This window comes from Plecotus auritus (assembly GCF_963455305.1).
Source record: "Plecotus auritus genome assembly, chromosome: 4".
Taxonomy (NCBI): domain Eukaryota; kingdom Metazoa; phylum Chordata; class Mammalia; order Chiroptera; family Vespertilionidae; genus Plecotus; species Plecotus auritus.
In genome coordinates this window covers 27,530,413-27,548,222 of record NC_137775.1, presented here as the reverse complement: position 1 = coordinate 27,548,222, position 17,810 = coordinate 27,530,413, and the positions used below count along the sequence as shown (strand labels likewise).

Genomic DNA, 17,810 nt, shown 5'->3' with positions numbered 1-17,810 from the left:
TGTCTTAGGAGGTGTGGTCAAACACTCCCCGTAAAGGACCCCAAAAGTGTTTATGAAAGAGTCAGCTTCAAATATCCCCAGGCCTAGGCACTGTGATGTCATTTTGTCAGAGTACCAGTCCAGTACACACACTGCTGCTGTCTCCATTCCTCCCTGCCCAAACTATGGTTAGCAAGCTGGTAGGGGAGGGTGAGATGGAGTGGGACCAAGCCCTTTGCCCTGACTTCTAACTATAAAAAGCCCTGGCCAGGAAAAGGGGCAAGATTTTAATTACAAATGGTCCCCTACTTACAATTTTTTTACTTTACAATGAATCTAAAGTGATACATGTTCGGTAGAAACCATGCTTTGAATTTTGATCTTTCCCGGGGCTAGCAATATGCTGTAGGAGACTCTCTTAATGCTGAGCAGTGACAGTGAGCCATAGCTCCCAGCCAACCACACCATCAGGAGGGTAAGCAGCCCACTCCATAGTGTAGTATTAAATGCATTTTCAACTTACATTTTCAACTTAGAGTGGGTTTATGGGGATGTAACTCCGTCATAAGGTGAGGAGCATCAGTACTGAATTGAGAGCGTATCTTATCTCTTAAAGTACCAATAGGATTGTCTATTACCTAGAGAGAGCAAAATAGTTATGGGACTGCTTGAGTTGCCATTCAGTAGAAGAAGAACAACAACCTCATTGCACAGGTTCTTAAAGGGACAGTGGGCAACAACAGTGAAGTTGCTTTTATGGGTACACTCCATGAATCCTGTTTATTCAATGTTCTGGTTACATGTAGAGTTTAAGTTCAGCTTCTGGAGCAGTGAAATCATTTTTACCAAAAAGACTCTATTCATTTTGCCCCCAGGGTTATAAATTTACAAACATTCCTTGCTCCCTTAAAACTGTATTAATATATGTGGTTAGATCAGCCGTGGGCAAACTACGGCCCGCGGGCCGGATCCGGCGCGTTCGGCTGTTCTATCCGGCCTGCAGAGCCGAAAGAGCGGAGGGTTCTCTTGCTTTCCCCTCCGCTCCTTCACCAGCAGCAGTGTTAACATGGCAACGTCAGGAAACACGGCCGCAGCTCCTTCTTCTGAGTGGGCGGATTTATATCCGTCCATTCAGTAGAAGGAACAACCTCTCAATCTTCCAGAGGCTCCTTGTAATGCCCGCGGACGCGTCCCCCCCACCCTGACATCACCCTGGGAATGCGTAGACACATTATCCTGGTGATGTAGGGAGACACGCCCCTGGAGAGCACAGTATCAGAGCATTAGCTAAAAAGGAGACCAACAACACTGTTCCCACTGAAGTTGATGTTTTAAAGACCAAAAACCTTTCAACCCAGTCTACGTTGCCATCTACATCTATGTCCCGGGCATAATTTGGAAGTTGCACTAAAGAAAATGTTTAATTTACTGTTTACACATTTTGTTCTTTTCTATTTGTTTTAGTTTTAAATTATTTTATTATATTTAAGTTTAATTTGAAAGGCTTTTGTACCTTTCCTTTGTTAGGCAATTTTATTTTGCCTTTGCCATCTTCAATATAAGGTATATTATTGTGCTATGATTCCTCCATTTTTTGAAGTTTCAAATTATAATAATTAGTGTTTACATTCTTCTTGTTAAAATGTTTGAAATGAATAAAACTATTGAAATAAAATAAAAAAGACAGTACCCTTTTATGTAATGATGTTTACTTTGAATTTATATTAGTTCACACAAACACTCCATCCATGCTTTTGTTCCGGCCCTCCGGTCTGTTTAAGAACCCATTGTGGCCCTCGAGTCAAAAAGTTTGCCCACCCCTGGGTTAGACCATATTTCTTTTCAGATCAGGAAGACAGTCTCAAGGGATGAGAAGGATGAATGAATATAAAGAACAATGCTTAACCACAGCAAACTGTTGAAGCAATGAGTAAGTAAATGTTACACATGATAAAGGGCATGTATGTAGAATATATAAAGACCTATTAAACTTAACAATAAAGACAATTGAATTTAAAAAATGGGCTAACGATCTGAACATTTCTTCAAATGTATGCGATCTTATTCCAAAGAAGATAAACAAGTGGCCAACAAACACAGGAAGAGATGCTCAAAGTCATTGCTACCAAGGGAAATGTAAATTAAAACCACAATGAGGTACCATGTAAGACCATTAGGATACCTACAGTCAAAAAGACAGGTAAATATTGGTGAGGAGGAGGAGAAATTGGAGCCCTCACACATTGCTGGTGGGAATGCAGAATGATGCAGCTGCTTTGGAAAGGAAGTTCCTCAGAAAGTTAGACATAGTTATGATATAATGTACACTTCTCCTAGGTATATAATCAAGAGAAAGGAAAACATATGTCCACATATAAACTTAAACAAGAACAATTTCAGCAGTATTCCGAATAGCCAAAAGGTGGAAACTCAAATATCCATCAATGGATGAACAAAATGTGGTATATCCATACAATGGAATATTAACCATAAAAAGGGATTGAAGTACTGCTAGAGGGTACAACATGGACGAACCTTATGCTAAGTGAAAGAAGGCAGACACAAAAGGGCACATTTATACATATAAAAGCGAAATATGCTAATTAGACCGGACAGCCGAACAACCTTCCGGGCAAAGCTGAGGCTGCGATGGCTGAGCCCCTTGCACGAATTTCGTGCATCAGGCCTCTAGTGTTGTATGATTTCCTTTATATGAAATGTCTAGAAGAGGCAGATACATAGAAACAAACAAACAAGTGAGTGTTTAAGAGAATTGTTTGTGGGTTTTTTTTTGGGGGGGGAGAGGGGATAGAGGGTGTAATTAAAATGTTCTAAAATTGATTACAGTGATGGTTACACAACACTGTGAGTATACAGTACTAAAAACCACTGAAATGTATTCTTTAATAGGCAAATTGTACGGTATATGAATTAAAGGTGTTCTGTGGCCCATTAGGTTGGGAGCCTCTTGAGGGTAGGGATGGAGCCAGCCAGCTTTGCACATATCTCCAGCCAGTGCCTCACACGGAGGCACTCAATAAAACTGCACACTTTTTTTACTCTACCTGACGCTTATACAGTGCTTCCTAAATTTTACAGCTTTTTTTTTTTTTTCACTGATAGCAGCAGCTCCTTTGTGCCTCATAACAAGCCTGAAGGTGGTTAGAGAGACCATATTCGGCCATATTGCGAAAAATGATCAGCTGTACAAAGGAAAAACATTTGTCTACTAAACTTTGTGTGGAGTTGCTCTCTCAGGTCTGTTTGTCTTGCATTTCTTGTCTGTCTTCCTTCGAGAGGGAATCCACTTTGTAGTGCAATCAGCATAGCTCTGGGACACCTACCCACACTGCAACCCAACAGTGCAGCAGTTCCGGTCACTTGGGGGGCAGAAACCAAAGAAGCGGAGATTCCTTTCCTGAGCAAAGAGCAATAAGGCCAGTGGGATTTTAGCTTCGGGGTATTGGCATCAGTCTCCTTAAATACTTGTAACCAGAGGTTTGCGTTAGTGGGGTGTCCCATGACCATGATCTCAAGAACATTTAGCTGAATGTCTCCCAGGCGCCAAATTCAGGGTTCTAAGCACCCCTCGCCCAATCCCACTCACATGCTTGGGAGGGAAAACCCATATTTGGCACATTTCAGCTAGGGCCTTTCCAGCTGGAGACGGAGGGAGCCACTTTGTTAAGAAAGTCTCTTGAAACCCTTCCCGCCACCCCCACCCCCGTCACCCCCTCCCCCAAGAGGATTTTCCTATTAGGAGGACTCCTAACCCTTGGCTACTGGACGATTCAATGTCCTCTTTTAGGTTCACGGAAGCGCCCAGAAGCATTGGCCGCCTTCCAGAGTGGGACTGGGAGATGAGGACCCACTGAGGCCCCCAGCGTTTCCCGCGGGCGGGGCGCGCCTGACTCACGGGTCCCCGCGGGCAGAGCGCAGGTGAGCAGCCCGGCGGGTCTCGCCGCGGCCGTCCCGACTCCTCCGCCTCCGCGGCGCCCGCTCTGCGCCCCACCCACCAGGCGCTGGGCCCGGGTGAAGACTCGGTCCCACGGCCGGTGGTCTTTGGAGGGGAGCGGGACGGCGACGTGGGAGCCCCCGGGCTGTGCGGCGTGCCCGCCCCGGCCGGGTGCGCGGAGCGCGGGCCGCCACCTCCCCGCAGGCGCGGCGGCCGCGGGAGCCGCAGGTGGTTCCTCGGGCCGGCCCTTTTCTCCTCCCCTTTTCCTTTCTTTCGTCTCCCCTCCCTCTCGCCCGGTGTCGGCGGCACTTCCCCCGCTTCCTCCTCCCTCTCCAATCGGGAGGGAGGGAAGGAGCCGCCGGCGCTTTCCTGCCTCCCTGCAAACTTCAGCGGGACTCGCGGCTCCACTCGCCGCCGCGGCCGCCGCGCCCCCCGCCCGGGAGCTGCCCCTGCAACTTCCTCTCGCGCGCGGCCGGGCACCCCGGCGGGGGCAGGACGCCGCGAGCGCCGCAACCGCGGCTCGGACCGTCCCGAGCTCTTCCCCGCGGCTCCCGGGCTGCCACCGGCTCCCCCGCCTCCTCGTCCGCCTGCCCGCGCGTCCGTCGGTCCGTCCGCTCCCAGCGGGCGGACGCCACCGGGCTTCCCCTCGGCGCCGCGCGGCTGCCGGGACTTCTCTTTGTGTTGGATGCGGACTCGCGCCCCGCGCCGACGGGGGGCGGTTTAAGGGCTTTACTGGCCCCGGCGGCCCGCGGCGCCGCGAGCCCGAGCCGCCCGGCCGGCCATGCCCTTCCACCAGAGGACCGTGGAGCCCGCGCGGCTGCACCGGCCCGAGGCGGCCAGGGCCGGGGCCGCGGGCGCGCCGCTCTTCCGCTCGCTGGAGCAGGTCAGCTCGCACGCCCTGGTCTGCCTGCTGGAGCAGCTCGCCGACCTGTCGCGCTGCGCGGGGGACATCTTCGGGGAGCTGGAGGGCCAGGCGGCCGCGCTGGGGCGCCGCACCGCCGCGCTGCACCGCCGCCTCGACGACCTGCACGCCGCCACCGCGCGCCTCGACCACCGCCGAGTGAAAATCCGTGAGTGGCGGGCGGGTCGGGGGAGGGGAGCGAGGCGGGGAGGCGCCCCGGGAGCGGCTCCCTCCCGCCCTCTGGCGGCCCGGGGCCGGCTCCAGGGCTGCCGCGCGGAGCCCCGCGAGTGTGGGCTCTTGGGTGGAAACGGCCTGACCCGGGACAGGGCGGCCGTGCAGGTGGCAGGCACGTGCGGCACCCTCCGTCTTTCAAGTTCCGGAAGGTTCTAGGCCGCCTTGATGGAGTGGGCGCGGGGGTGGGCATTGGGCTGGCAACCTTGTCCGTGCTTCTCTCCGGGTGGGAGACTCTGAGGAGACCCTGGGGCCAAGATCCCGGGCAAAGGGTCAGCGGAAGGTAGCCGGTTCCAGAAGCCAGGTGTACAGTTTATATAATGATTACAATTTGGAGACCTCAGGGGGATGTTTGTAAAAATCTCTGGGGATCTCATGGAGCGTTGGAGCTGCTGTCTCCTCTCTGCCCACCAGGTACCGGTGTTCTCACCTGCCTACAGAAGTATGCAGACTTTTAGTTTAGGCTTTTCTTTTCTGGTGCTAATTTTTGTCTCTCTCTGCCTGACCTACTATCTCTTGTGACTCACAGGGCCTTGACCTTGAGCTCAGACTCTGAATCCCATTCATCTTTGTCTGACCTCCTCCAACCCTGAAAATCAAGTCTGAGTCTTGACATCGTGATCTCTCCAAAGACCCATTTCATATTTGCAGCTTAACTAGCTCAGTGAATGAAGTAACTGGAATTTCCTGCTGGCCCAAAGCAGAGGAACTTGGAGTGTGATGTTCATGTGGTTTGTCCCCTTGTTAGTACGTGGACTTGATCATAATCCTCAGTGTAAAGAGTAAATTGAAGCCGGTTGATGGATTGTAGGGTGGGAGGGGAGATGTTGGTGTAACCCACTTGGAGATGTCAGCAGCTGTGGAGGAAATACTGTCTCTTAGAACCACTTCATATGCAGCCTGGAATAGCTGGTTTTCCCTGCTGGTACAACTTAGCTCTACTTTACCTACCTGACAACCAGAAGAGTTCAAGTTTACAGTACTTAGTTAATGCGAGTGAGATTGCCTGCTAGAATACATCTTCCTTTAAGTTGTGAAGTTACGGTGTGATGGTTTTCCATTTTACAATTCGTCTCTTTGATTGTGCTGTCAACACTTTCTTATAAGTTGTGGATAGTTCCCAACCTGGGAGAGTCTTCCCGCCCCCCAACTTCAACCAAAAAAAAAGGGGGGGGGGGAATCAAAGTGGTCTCATAAAGTTGTTGGACATAAACAGAATATTTCTGCTTAATGTGAATAATGATCTCATGCATCAGGATATACTGTTCTACTGGAATGTCACGGTCATCTTGGTAATCACTAGTTGCTTCTATGCTTTTTCTGTGTAGAGTGTCGATGTGTGGGTGAAGGAGAATTTCACCCTTGAGGAATGATGTGATGAGGCAGATCCGCATGCGGCTCTTTGGCCCCTTGAGTGTGGCTCTTCCACAAAATACCACGGCCTGGGCGAGTCTATTTTGAAGAAGTGGCGTTAGAAGAATTTTAAGTTTAAAAAATTTGGCTCTCGCCGAAACCAGTTTTGCTCAGTGGATAGAGCGTCGGCCTGCGGACTGAAGGGTCCCGGGTTTGATTTTGGTCAGGGGCATGTACCTTGGTTGCGGGCGCATCCCCAGTGGGGGGTGTGCAGGAGGCAGCTGATCGATGTTTCTCCCTCATCGATGTTTCTAGCTCTCTATCCCTCTCCCTTCCTCTCTGTAAAATATCAATAAAATATATTTAAAAAAAAATTTGGCTCTCAAAAGAAATTTCAATCGTTGTACTGTTGATATTTGGCTCTGTTGACTAATGAGTTTGCCGACCACTGTACTAGGTAAACTGATCTATTGTGGGGATTAAGAAACAAGAAAAAACTCCCTGACTGTCACGAACTCCTCCTGTGCTAGTTTAGTTTTACATTTAAACATATCACTTTTCTCTCTTTGTGTACATATGCACCAATAGCCCAAATCCCCTAAATTCCCTAAATCAACTAAGGTTGTCCTAAGGGACTGTAATTACTCTTTTGAAAACTTTTCACAAGTTTTAAAATTGTCTGAACCTCAAATGGCTTTGCTTTCATACTAGAAAACCTGGCTCATCATTTTTTTTTTATGATCAAGGAAGAAGGCTTTTATTGAATATAATTATGTCTGAGAGTAGAAGTAGTGTACAGAGAAGAAGGTTGAACTATGAAGACATTAGTTTTTGTGGTTTTTCACCTTCACACACTTTTTATATGCGAACAAGCAGTGAAACACCTATGTATTCATTTCATTTAGCTTCTGTTAGGATTCTTTTTAAAAGGTGCGTCAAATCCTGTTCCTGTAAAAGCTACATTTTAAAAAGTCATTTTTAGATACCTTTTTAGGCAGGCCTTCAGAATAACATACTTCATTAGAATGGACATGTAGACATGAGTTGGAGTTATCTGTAATGGCCATCAATTTCATGAACTCTTTTTTAAAAATCGTATTTTTTCAGTTTTAGTTTACATTCAGTATTATTTTGAATTAGTTTCAGGTGTAAATTTCATAAGTTCTTAACAAGAGAGGAAGTCAAATCTGATAGAGTTTAGGTGATTTGCCCCAGGTTGTGTGGTTAGAGTGGGTCATCTGCTGTCCCATTGTTATGATCATGTGGAAATGGGAAACAAAGTTCAAATGCACGTAATAAACAGTCCCAAGGATAACTATGACTGTGAATTTCACTCCTTCTTGTCAGATAAACTTTTTAATGAGTCTCCCAAGGAGCAAGGAGCAAAACTGAGCAGCTTACGGAAGCCAGAGTGCAGCAGGAGACTTCATATTTCACTACTTGATGGGTTTCTACCAATAAAAAAGGGTGTGAGTGGAGCTATTTTTAAAAACCTGTGGGCTTTATCTTTGCAATACAGAAATAGCATTTTAGGCCTGGGCCAGTCCTGCTGGTCTCAATGATTCTCCGAAGTATTTCATCAAGTTAGCCATTCCTTAAAATCACATGGGTGGAAAGTCACTAAAAATATTTTTTTGTCATAAATTGGGGAGAATGCACATTACTGTTTTTTTCCTGCTCGTCCCTAATGCCCCCCTTTATGCTACCCGTGCACCCCCAGGTTGAAGGGGTGCTCCCACGGCATCTTGCAGGGCAGCAGGTGTGCACCTCCATCTTAACAGTGTGGTCTGCAGTTATGCATTCACTTCTGCTCCATGAGATCAGTGATGGCTGGGTCTTTATTTTTCCAAAGCTCACAACAGTGCCTGGAATGGGATAGCTCTATAGATACTTGAATTGAACTGATATATAGTTTCTTGGTGCTCGGTGTCAGGAAAAATAACTAAAAATTTTTGGGAAGGGTTACTCTACTGACTGCTGCAAATCTAAGTGAGCAAGACAATTACTTTAAAAACAAAGAAAAAAAAAAACTTTCTGCCTTTTAAAGGGTTTGTGCTTAACCACCACTCAGCTCCTTTTTAGAAAAGTCAAACTGCATTTGTTTTGTTGACGCAATCCTGGTATGTTCTCATTGAAAATAGTGACAGTAGCAGAAATGTGGATAGTTGCATCTTGGCTCTGTCAACAATCAAAGCAGACTTTGCTGGGAGAAATCAGTACACACCCAAGCTGATAGCCCTGTTTGATTTTTCAGCCACGTGGGATTTGTTTCTATTTATAATTAATAATAACATGGTATTTATGCAGTGCTTTCATGATTGAAAAAATATTTTTCATATTCATTACTTGACTCAAAAACCTTGTAAGGTAGTAAAGCCAGGTTGTATTATATCCATTTTGCGGACAAAGAAATGTAAGTTCTGGGACCAGTAAGAGGCATACCTAACACAGACATTGGGTCTCCTGATTTCTAGACCAGAACTCTTTCCTACTTCACTTTAAAAGTATTTCCTGGGTGAATATAAAATGTAATTGTTGAAACAGAATAGGAGAAAAGATGACTTGACTTTTTTTCTTATAGTGCCAGAAAAGCACAAGATTTTTTTTTCTAGATTCTAGAAGTGTTCCAGGTTTACGGAGGTTTGTTTTGTTGCACAACTGTAGGGGGCACCATTCATATGTTAACAGCGCTTCTATAGAGTTCTTAGCCTGTGCGCCTATACATGATGGCCTTGGGAGAATGTGAGCAGTTTTTATAGGTGAGATGAATAGTGTTCCCGATAGCTGGTGGGCAGACATTGTATGAGCACTCTGCATGAACAAGGTATGACTTTGTAGAGTCTGTGTTAGGCAGACACGGTAGCCTTTTACCTTCTGGGTAGTGCTCAAGCTGCATTGTTCCACCTCACAAGGAACTGTCCCTCAAGCCAACCAGAGTTCTGGCTGTCCTACTGTCAGAATATATTTGCTTCTTCCTCAGAATGAACCTTCTGTGTAAGGTGCTTGTCAGAGTTCTAAAGACAGAGGAGGCTTCACTGCACTTCTAAGAACAGGTTGCGGGTTGTTCTTGTGCCTCCCTGCTGATAAATGTTTGTATTTCTGGTGAAACTGGCACAAGACTTGCTTTTATTGAAACATACCACATACTTGGGAGGATGTTGGTACAGGAATATGGTCTCCACCCTCCTCTAATCCCCAGAAGGTCCCTAAATGTATTAATGGAAACTGACAGCTGAGCAGACGCACCTCAGGTCAAGGAGGCCCTGTGAGATGAAGCAGTGTGCCCCGTACTTGCTTGACCTTAAGAATGGCCTGGAACTCGTTTTAAAGTTACGGGTTCCCAGACCCTTCCAAGGCCCTTGTTAGAGTGTCCAGGGTGTTTAACAGGTGCAGCCACGGTGTTTTTCAAGCTCTCCGAGAAGTATAGAAATAGACAGGAAAGCTCATTGACTTGGCAATTGGGATCCTTGAGTCTGGCTTCACCTCTGCCATTTTCTAATGCAGATTTTGAGCAATTTATTCACCACCACCAGGCCTTAGTTTCCTTATATGCAAAATTTACCTCTATTGGCGTTTTCAACTTTGGCATTTAATAATTCTACTGAGGGGTTACTATTTGATAACAGCAGTAGCTCAAGTGGCCTTGTATGGATATGACTTTGATCAATAACCCCTCTCTGATTTCTGTGATTAAGAATTAAAAAAAAAAAAAATCTTTGTGGCCTGGCCAGGGCAGTTGAGCATCAACCTATGAACCAGGAGGTCGAGGTTGGATTCCCAGTCAGGGCACATGCCTGGGTTGCGGACTCAGTCCTCAGTGTGGGGTGTGCAGGAAGCAGCCAATCAATGATTTTCTCTCATCATTGATGTGTGTCTCTCTCCCTCTCCCTTCCTCTCTCTGAAATCAATTTATATGAGAATCTTTGTGCCTGAAATAAACTCATTATGACTATGCAGACTCAACTCACATTTTACCGACAGGGCGTGCATAGAGCATCACGTCTAGAGGGGTTAGTCATTTTCTAAACACATCAGGCAGGTACTTGTTTCAAATTTATGTATACTCCTCCCACAGTCCATTCTCGGCCTCCTCTTCATCTTTTAAAAGTGCTAACATCATTGTGGAATAAGAACTGTTTATGATGCTTTTTAAAAAATATGTTTTTATTGATTTCAGAGAGAGGGAGAATGAAAGAGAGAAACATCAATGATGAGAGAGAATCATTGAGCTGCTGCCTCCTGCATGCCCCCTACTGGGGATCGAGCTCACAACCTGGGCGTGTGCCCTGACCTGAATCAAGCTGTGACCTCATGGTTCATGGGAGGTCATGCTCAACCAGTGAGTCACACCAGCTGGGTGAAAAAGAATTGTTTAAATTCATTGTCATATGTCAGATATCCAAAAATTGAGAATTATCTACATTTAGGTTGAAATGATTTATCTAGCAATAGTCTAATTTTCCTCTACATTAGAGGAAAAGCCAATATTAAATTTCATCATGGGACTAGCAAATGAAAAAAATTTGATGAGAGAAATATTTGAGATTCTTATTATTTTGGAAGAAAATTCAGAAACAGAAAAAAAACTGGCTATCATTTTAATATCTTTTAAAAATTATATTTTAAACATAAAATAAAATGGTTTGCACCAAAGTAGACACCTAGTAGTTGTTTTAATTATTGAATTCTATTTGTCCTCAAATTGGTTCATCTCCTGGAATGGATTAATTCTGCAGGCTTTGTAGTTCATTATCAACAGGATGGCGCCGATGGCTATCTTGCTTTCACATGTTACATTTGTTAGCAGCACTTGAGACAAATGCAGTAGCAAAAGAGATGGAGCTTCTGTTTTAGTGAAGGCTCTTCTAAGAAAAGGCCCTGGAGGTGTCCCAGCCTTAGTCCCTTTCCTTGTGGATTAAGTAATGTGTCTGTGAAAGCACGTACTATCACTAACACACAGTAACATTACTGATATCAATGTTTGGGCTGCAGCACAATTCCAGTTTCTGGTATTGGGCTGTGTTTTTGGTGACTTTTATTGCCTAATAATACAGACAGCTAATGAGCATTTGCTGTAGGCCAGGTACTTCAGTCTGTACAACAGCTCTCTGAGGTGGGTACTCTTATTATTTCTGTTTGACAGATGACGCAACTAAGAATTTGTTCACATTCACAGCTAGCAAGCAATAGAGCTGGGATGCGAACCCAGGTAGGCTTATCCCCTGACATTCTGTCGCACTGTCTCTTCCAGTTACGACATTCTGTATTCACATGAGGAAAACCAAACACCAAGAAGGTATGGCAAAAGCCTGTCAAATATCCCAGGGTGGGGGAAACCTTCAGTCTTTTGGTCTTTTTTTCTTTTCTTGTTTTGAAACCTCTCAAACTACTAGCAGATGGCCAAGAAATTTGAGACACACATCTGAAGTACTTACTTAGCATAGTGCCTGGCTCATAACTATCATACACTTAACACTGTTGTTTAGATGACAGAGAAGGCTGAGTTAACATCTGTGTGTACATTGATGTCCATATATTGCCGCAGATGGCCCAGCCCATGTGACGCTGCTCAGCTGAAGCCTGGAAGATGAAAGCTGACCAAGTGCACAGGAGAGCTTGTATCAGACATACACATAAAATTACTTCTTTTTTTTTAATGTTTTGTTCTTTTTAGTGATTTCAGAGAGAGGAGGAGAGAGGGAGAGAGAGATAGAAACATCAGATCGGCTGCCTCCTGCATGCCCCACACTGGGATATAGCTTGCAACCCTGAGCATGTGCCCTGACCGGGAATCTAACCATGACCTCCTGATTCATAGGTCAATGCTCAACCACTGAGCCACGCTGGCTGGGCATAAAAATACTTATGATTTGAAAACCGGAGAGTTCTGCCCAGGGATCCTAAAATATATCCATGAAGTGTATATATGTAGTTCCCGACAGGAGTGGGTGAAGGGTGGTTGTTTCCTTCTGCCTCCCAGGTGTTTGGCGTTTGGCATGTGAGGGTTGGGGGACCCGGCCCTTCTCTTGGGGTCTTTATGTAGATGTTCTCTTTCTCAAAGCCCTTATCACCTCCGTTTAGTCCTTTTGTAGGAACTCAGACCCAGCTCAGCTCTCACTTGGCTTCCTAGGTTTCCCTTCGGCCTCAGTTGCCCAGGGGCGAACAGAGCCTACTCCTGTCTGATTTCCTGTTCCCACTCAGAACTGGAGTGGCTCAGCTTAGTCTCAGCTTTCCCAGGCATCTTGGAACTCGGCGATCCTTCACACTATTTCATTCATCCTGTGTTTTCCAGTTTCTGAATCATCAGAAGCACTGGGGCTCCTTTAAAAACGGATCCCCAGAGATTCTGGAGATTGAGTCACCAAGTCTGGGGCCTGGCCAGGAAGAGGCCTGACTATAGGCACCCTCAGGTGATTCTGATGAACCAAGTTTTGGGATCACCAGTCTATGCTGTGTGTGAGGAATCTTGCCCACTGCGGTGGCAGGACAGTCATCCATTCAGGAAGTATATTTCGGATTAGTCTCGTGCTGAGTTGTGAGGATCACAAGATGTACATAACAGGGCTCTTCCTTCAGGTCTTTTCCAGTTTCGTGTGGATGGTTAAATATGTAAATAAATATTGAATACAATTAACCATCATTTATAACATTTCTAGGAGAAAATCTTCTGAATTCCAAATTGCTGTTTTAAATTGGATTTTTAGAAGATACGCAACGTTGGAGACTTGCCTGTAAATTTCTGAATGATTCAGAAACTGTAAATTTGTGGGACAGTAGCAGTTCCACACATATAAAATACCGATTTTAAATGTTTATAGCATATTTCATCTAAAAATTATATTCTAAAAACAAATGCAATCACTTATGGAATAAGATCCCCCTCTCACCCTGCCCGCCCCCCCCCCCCACCGGCCCCTGTGGGATGGTGGAAATTTCCTTCTGTTAGTATTGCTTTATTTTCACTTTTTGTTCAGATTTGTTTCACAAAAAATTTCCCCCATGTAGAAAAGCAGTGTCTTACTTCAGGAGGACAGACAGATGTTTCAGGTGATTGCTAAAGGGAAATCTTCTATTATGCTTTCCTCTGCCGCCCCACCCCCACTCCCAACCCTCCTTCTGATTAAAAGCTGGTAAAGGTGTTAATACTATGGAAAGAACTGTTTAATAATTGGCTGATTTTAATGTCAGTACTACGTGATAAAATATAATGGGGGCTTTCTATATGACAATATTAGATATCTGATAAAATGTTTTGAGGACTCAGAGACCACGGAGTGTAGCGAAGGAAATTGAATTTAAGCAGGGGCTGCCCTAACTGGTTTGGCTCAGTGGCTAGAGCGTTGACCTGCGGACTCAAGGGTCCCAGGTTCGATTCCAGTCAAGGGCGTGTACCTTGATTGCAGGCACATAACCAGTAGGGAGTGTGCAGAAGGCAGCTGATCGATGTTTCTCTCTCATCGATGTTTCTAACTCTCTATCCCTCTCCCTTCCTCTCTGTAAAAAATCAATAAAATGTATTTAAAAAAAAGAATTTAAGCAGGGGCTGTGCTATCCATGCATAATCAAATTATGCCTGATTATATTGAGGTGCACTGCAGCTTCCCAGCTGATGGTCGGGCTGCTGTGGCCACCATCTAGGCCAGGACACTGCCCTCCATGGCTCAGCATCATCTCTCAGGGAGAATAGTTGTCCTGGTTAGCTAGCTGGTGGCATTGGAGCCCCCGGCAGCCTGGCTGCAGAGCCCGGGTACTTTACCTCTACAGTATGATGTAGCCCACGCCATCTTAGCATACATTTTCATTTCATTTATTGGATAGGCAATACATTTACTCTGTTGAAAAAGATATAAAAAGCTCTGCAGGCGAGTCTCCCTTCTGCTTCTGTCCCCTATAAGCTTTGTCCTCCACCCCACCCCGAACAACCACTTGTATCAGTTTCTTCTTATTCTTCCAGAATTGCTTCATGCAAACATTAAAGTATTAATTACGTTATTTATCCTCCATTTGTTGTACACACAATTTTTGGATTCTCCTTTGCTCTTTTTAACTCATATGTGTTATTCAAAGGAATTATTTTTTAACTTTTATTCTTTTTCTGTGTCTTTTAGTCAGTTTCTTTTCTGTTTGTGAAGTCCCAGTTATCTTTTTTGTTAGAGAATGCAGTGGATTTGGGAAAAATAAGACTAACATTGAAGTGGATTGTTAATTCAAGTGCTTTAAAATTTTTTTATTGCTAATGCTTTGATTTAGCTGTATTTTAAATATGAGCTTCCCAAGGTGGATTAGCTTTTCCTGTATTAAGAAAGGAAAAGGGAGGAGGGACCGCTGTGAAATATCTATGGTACCACAGTGTAAGTTTATTGAAAAGTTGGTATTTTCTGTGTTTTATCTGTATGTCCTGCATGCTGGATGTGAATTACTTCCTGAGTCGGGAGGGAGCCATCACTGATAGAGGGCTGCATTTGACTTGCAGTGTGGAGTATTTTACTCTGAGATAGTGACTTCATTAGCTAAATGCATGTGTTGGGTCATGAAGTCTGCTTGGTGTGTTAATTTCACTGGGTTGGTCATAACTACCTGGATTGCAATACCAGGCATGCTATGCTAGTGCAGTTCCACGGACGGCCATTGGAATGAAGCCGCTATAGTCACTTGAATTATTTTTCCCCTTGGTTGTTACCTTGCTTCAGACTAAAGGTTGGCACTGAATTAGTGTAGAAATGACTAATTAAAGCATTATTCGTGGGTGTGGACACAGAAATGTATGCATTGAATTACACACCCTACAGTGTAAGTTTTGTGTACAATTTAAAAAACTTTCAGCCTTACGAAGTATGTTATACAATGGTATGTTATGCAAAGTATGTTATACAAATCAATGTGTATTCATCATAATTTTTGAATTTGTCAGGTGAAGAAAAGATAAACTATCATGACCTAGAGCAGTGGTCGGCAAACTGTGGCTCGCGAGCCACATGTGGCTCTCGAGCCGCAGTTTGCCGCTCTGTTGACTAATGAGTTTGCCGACCACTGCCTTTGGGAAAAACACTTAAAAAACATTTTAATAATGTACTAATGTCTTTAACCTGATGTCAAAACTTCTGGGTAAGAGTAATGCCTTATGCAGTGGTCGGCAAACTCATTAGTCAACAGAGCGGCAAACTGCGGTTTGCGAGCCGCATGTGGCTCGCGAGCCGCAGTTTGCCGACCACTGACCTAGAGAATATCCATTTCCTCCCTTTTTTTTTGTTTGTTAATATATTGATAGGTATGGATCTATATATTTTAAGGACAGTAATAGTGTTTTTAATAGAACGGGGGACATCCCTCCCTGCATTTAGTTTTGTGTCCTGACTTTGTAAACTTCAGTTTATTTTTTTAAAAATATATTTTATTGATTTTTTACAGAGAGGAAGGGAGAGGGAGAGAGAGTTAGAAACATCGATGAGAGAGAAACATCAATCAGCTGCCTCCTGCACACCCCCTACTGGGGATGTGCCCGCAACCAAGGTACATGCCCTTGACCAGAATCGAACCTGGGACTCTTGAGTCTGCAGGCTGACGCTCTATCCACTGAGCCAAACCAGTCAGGGCTAAACTTCAGTTTACATTGTGAGATTTCCCCCAGGTCATAGACATTCAGAGAGTGTTTTAAATAGGAGAGGTATTGCGTGTCTCTGACAAGCTCTTGTTTTGCTTTGGCTCCCAAGCAGAGTTCTTTCAGGAGCCTGTGTGTTCAAACAGGAGTTATCAAGGGAACAGAAGTCTGTTCTTCTGGCACTTCCTGGGGTTTCTTCTCTGTATTCAGTTATTTGTTCATTTCTTGATTGCACTCACAGCTAGTCTAAAGAGAAGACATGTGGGAGTTCTATCAATTAGTCGAGTAGATTGCTAAGTCTTTGATGTTATTCCTGTCGCCTAAAAAAAAAAGAAACATCTTTTATATCTAAAATTGTTTACCCACAATGACAGTTCTTTGAATCTTTACAGCAAACAGATCATCGAGTCAGAAGATAGTTTTCTTCTGCCCTGGCCAGTGTGGCTCCGTTGGTAAGCATCATCCCATGCACTAAAAGGTTGCTGGTTCGGTTCCTGGTCAGGGCACATGCCTAGGTTGTGGTCTCGGTTCCCGGCAGGGGCGTGCAGAACAGCCCATTGATGTTCCACTCTCACATGGACGTTTCTCTTTCTCTCCCCTTCTCCCTTCCTCTCTCTCTAAAAGTCAGTAAAAATACTAAAAAAAGAGACAGTTGTCTCCTTCCTTACTGGTTCTTTAATTGAACAGTGTGCCTGTTGTACTGATAAATTGTGTTGTTTTTTCCCTTCTGAATTTATATTTCTCTTTTTCCCTTAGAAAACAAATAAACCCTTTCCTTCCCCATTCACCAAAATGGCAATCAGACATCTGTCTCCAGGTTTCTCACCTTGGCAGGTGCCTGCTCTGGGTAACATATAGGGTCTGTTTAGATTGAGCTCAATAAGATTTAAAAACAAAGCTCTGCCAACGATCTCTTGCTGTAACTGGTTCTTGGGTTGTGGAAGAATGAGGATGAAGTTTGTTCCTTTTATTCCAAATATTGGCTGGTTTAATTGAAAAAGGTGTAGTTTGTAGAAAAGTTGGGGGACGGGGCATATTCATTCATGATAATAGTGCAGGAGATGAAGGTGTGAAATGGAGTGTGAGAAATGTCTTTGAGTGCCATTAGTGCTTTTTACATAATCTAAATATATTTGCAAATTGCAAGGTCTGCTCTATAATAATATTAATAATACTTTCCATGAACATTTATGAGATATTTATAGCTAACATTTATTGGATAGTTACTATTTTAGTTTCATTTAATCCTCATAAAAACTGTATGAGAGGTATATTATCACCCCCATTTTACTGGTTATACTGAGTGGCACAGAGAGGTAAAGTAATTTACCCAAGGTCACACAGCTGGTGAGTAGTAGAGCAAAATGTGATGTCGGTGAGTTCTTTGATTAAACACTTTATTTGTAATTGTAATTAATCTTTGTGAACTTTTTAAAAAATTTATTTTTTTAATCAGAGAGGAAGGGAGAGGGAGAGAGAGAAACATCAATGATGAGAGAATCGTTGATCAGCTGCCTCCTGCACGCCCCCCACTGGGGATCGAGCCCACAAACGGGGCATGTGCCCTTGACCGGAATTGAACCCAGGACCTTTTCAGTCCGTAGGATGATGCTCTATCCACTGAGCCAAACCGGCTAGGGCTCTTTGTGAACTTTTAAGTTCATTTTACTATTGATACATTTTTTAGTTTGGCTAGGGGTTGATAAACGTTTCCCATTTTATTCTGGTTATTTTAGATCATTGTGCCCCTAGTCCAGTGGCAGAACCTGTGGAGGTGAGTCAGCAGCCCCTGT

General features: G+C 44.5%; 1 protein-coding gene across 2 annotated transcripts in view; it reads left to right on the top strand.

Moving 5' to 3' along the window:
* Positions 1–4,715: 4,715 nt before the first annotated feature.
* NHSL1 (NHS like 1) overlaps positions 4,716–17,810 on the top strand; it is a gene marked incomplete at its 5' end in the record, with an annotated part of 201,720 nt that continues 188,625 nt past the window's right edge. For both annotated transcript variants that reach the window (XM_080665275.1, XM_080665277.1), the window contains one exon: positions 4,716–5,004. In XM_080665275.1, the coding sequence (XP_080521401.1) occupies positions 4,716–5,004 (289 nt within the window). The remainder of the gene's footprint in view (positions 5,005–17,810) is intronic.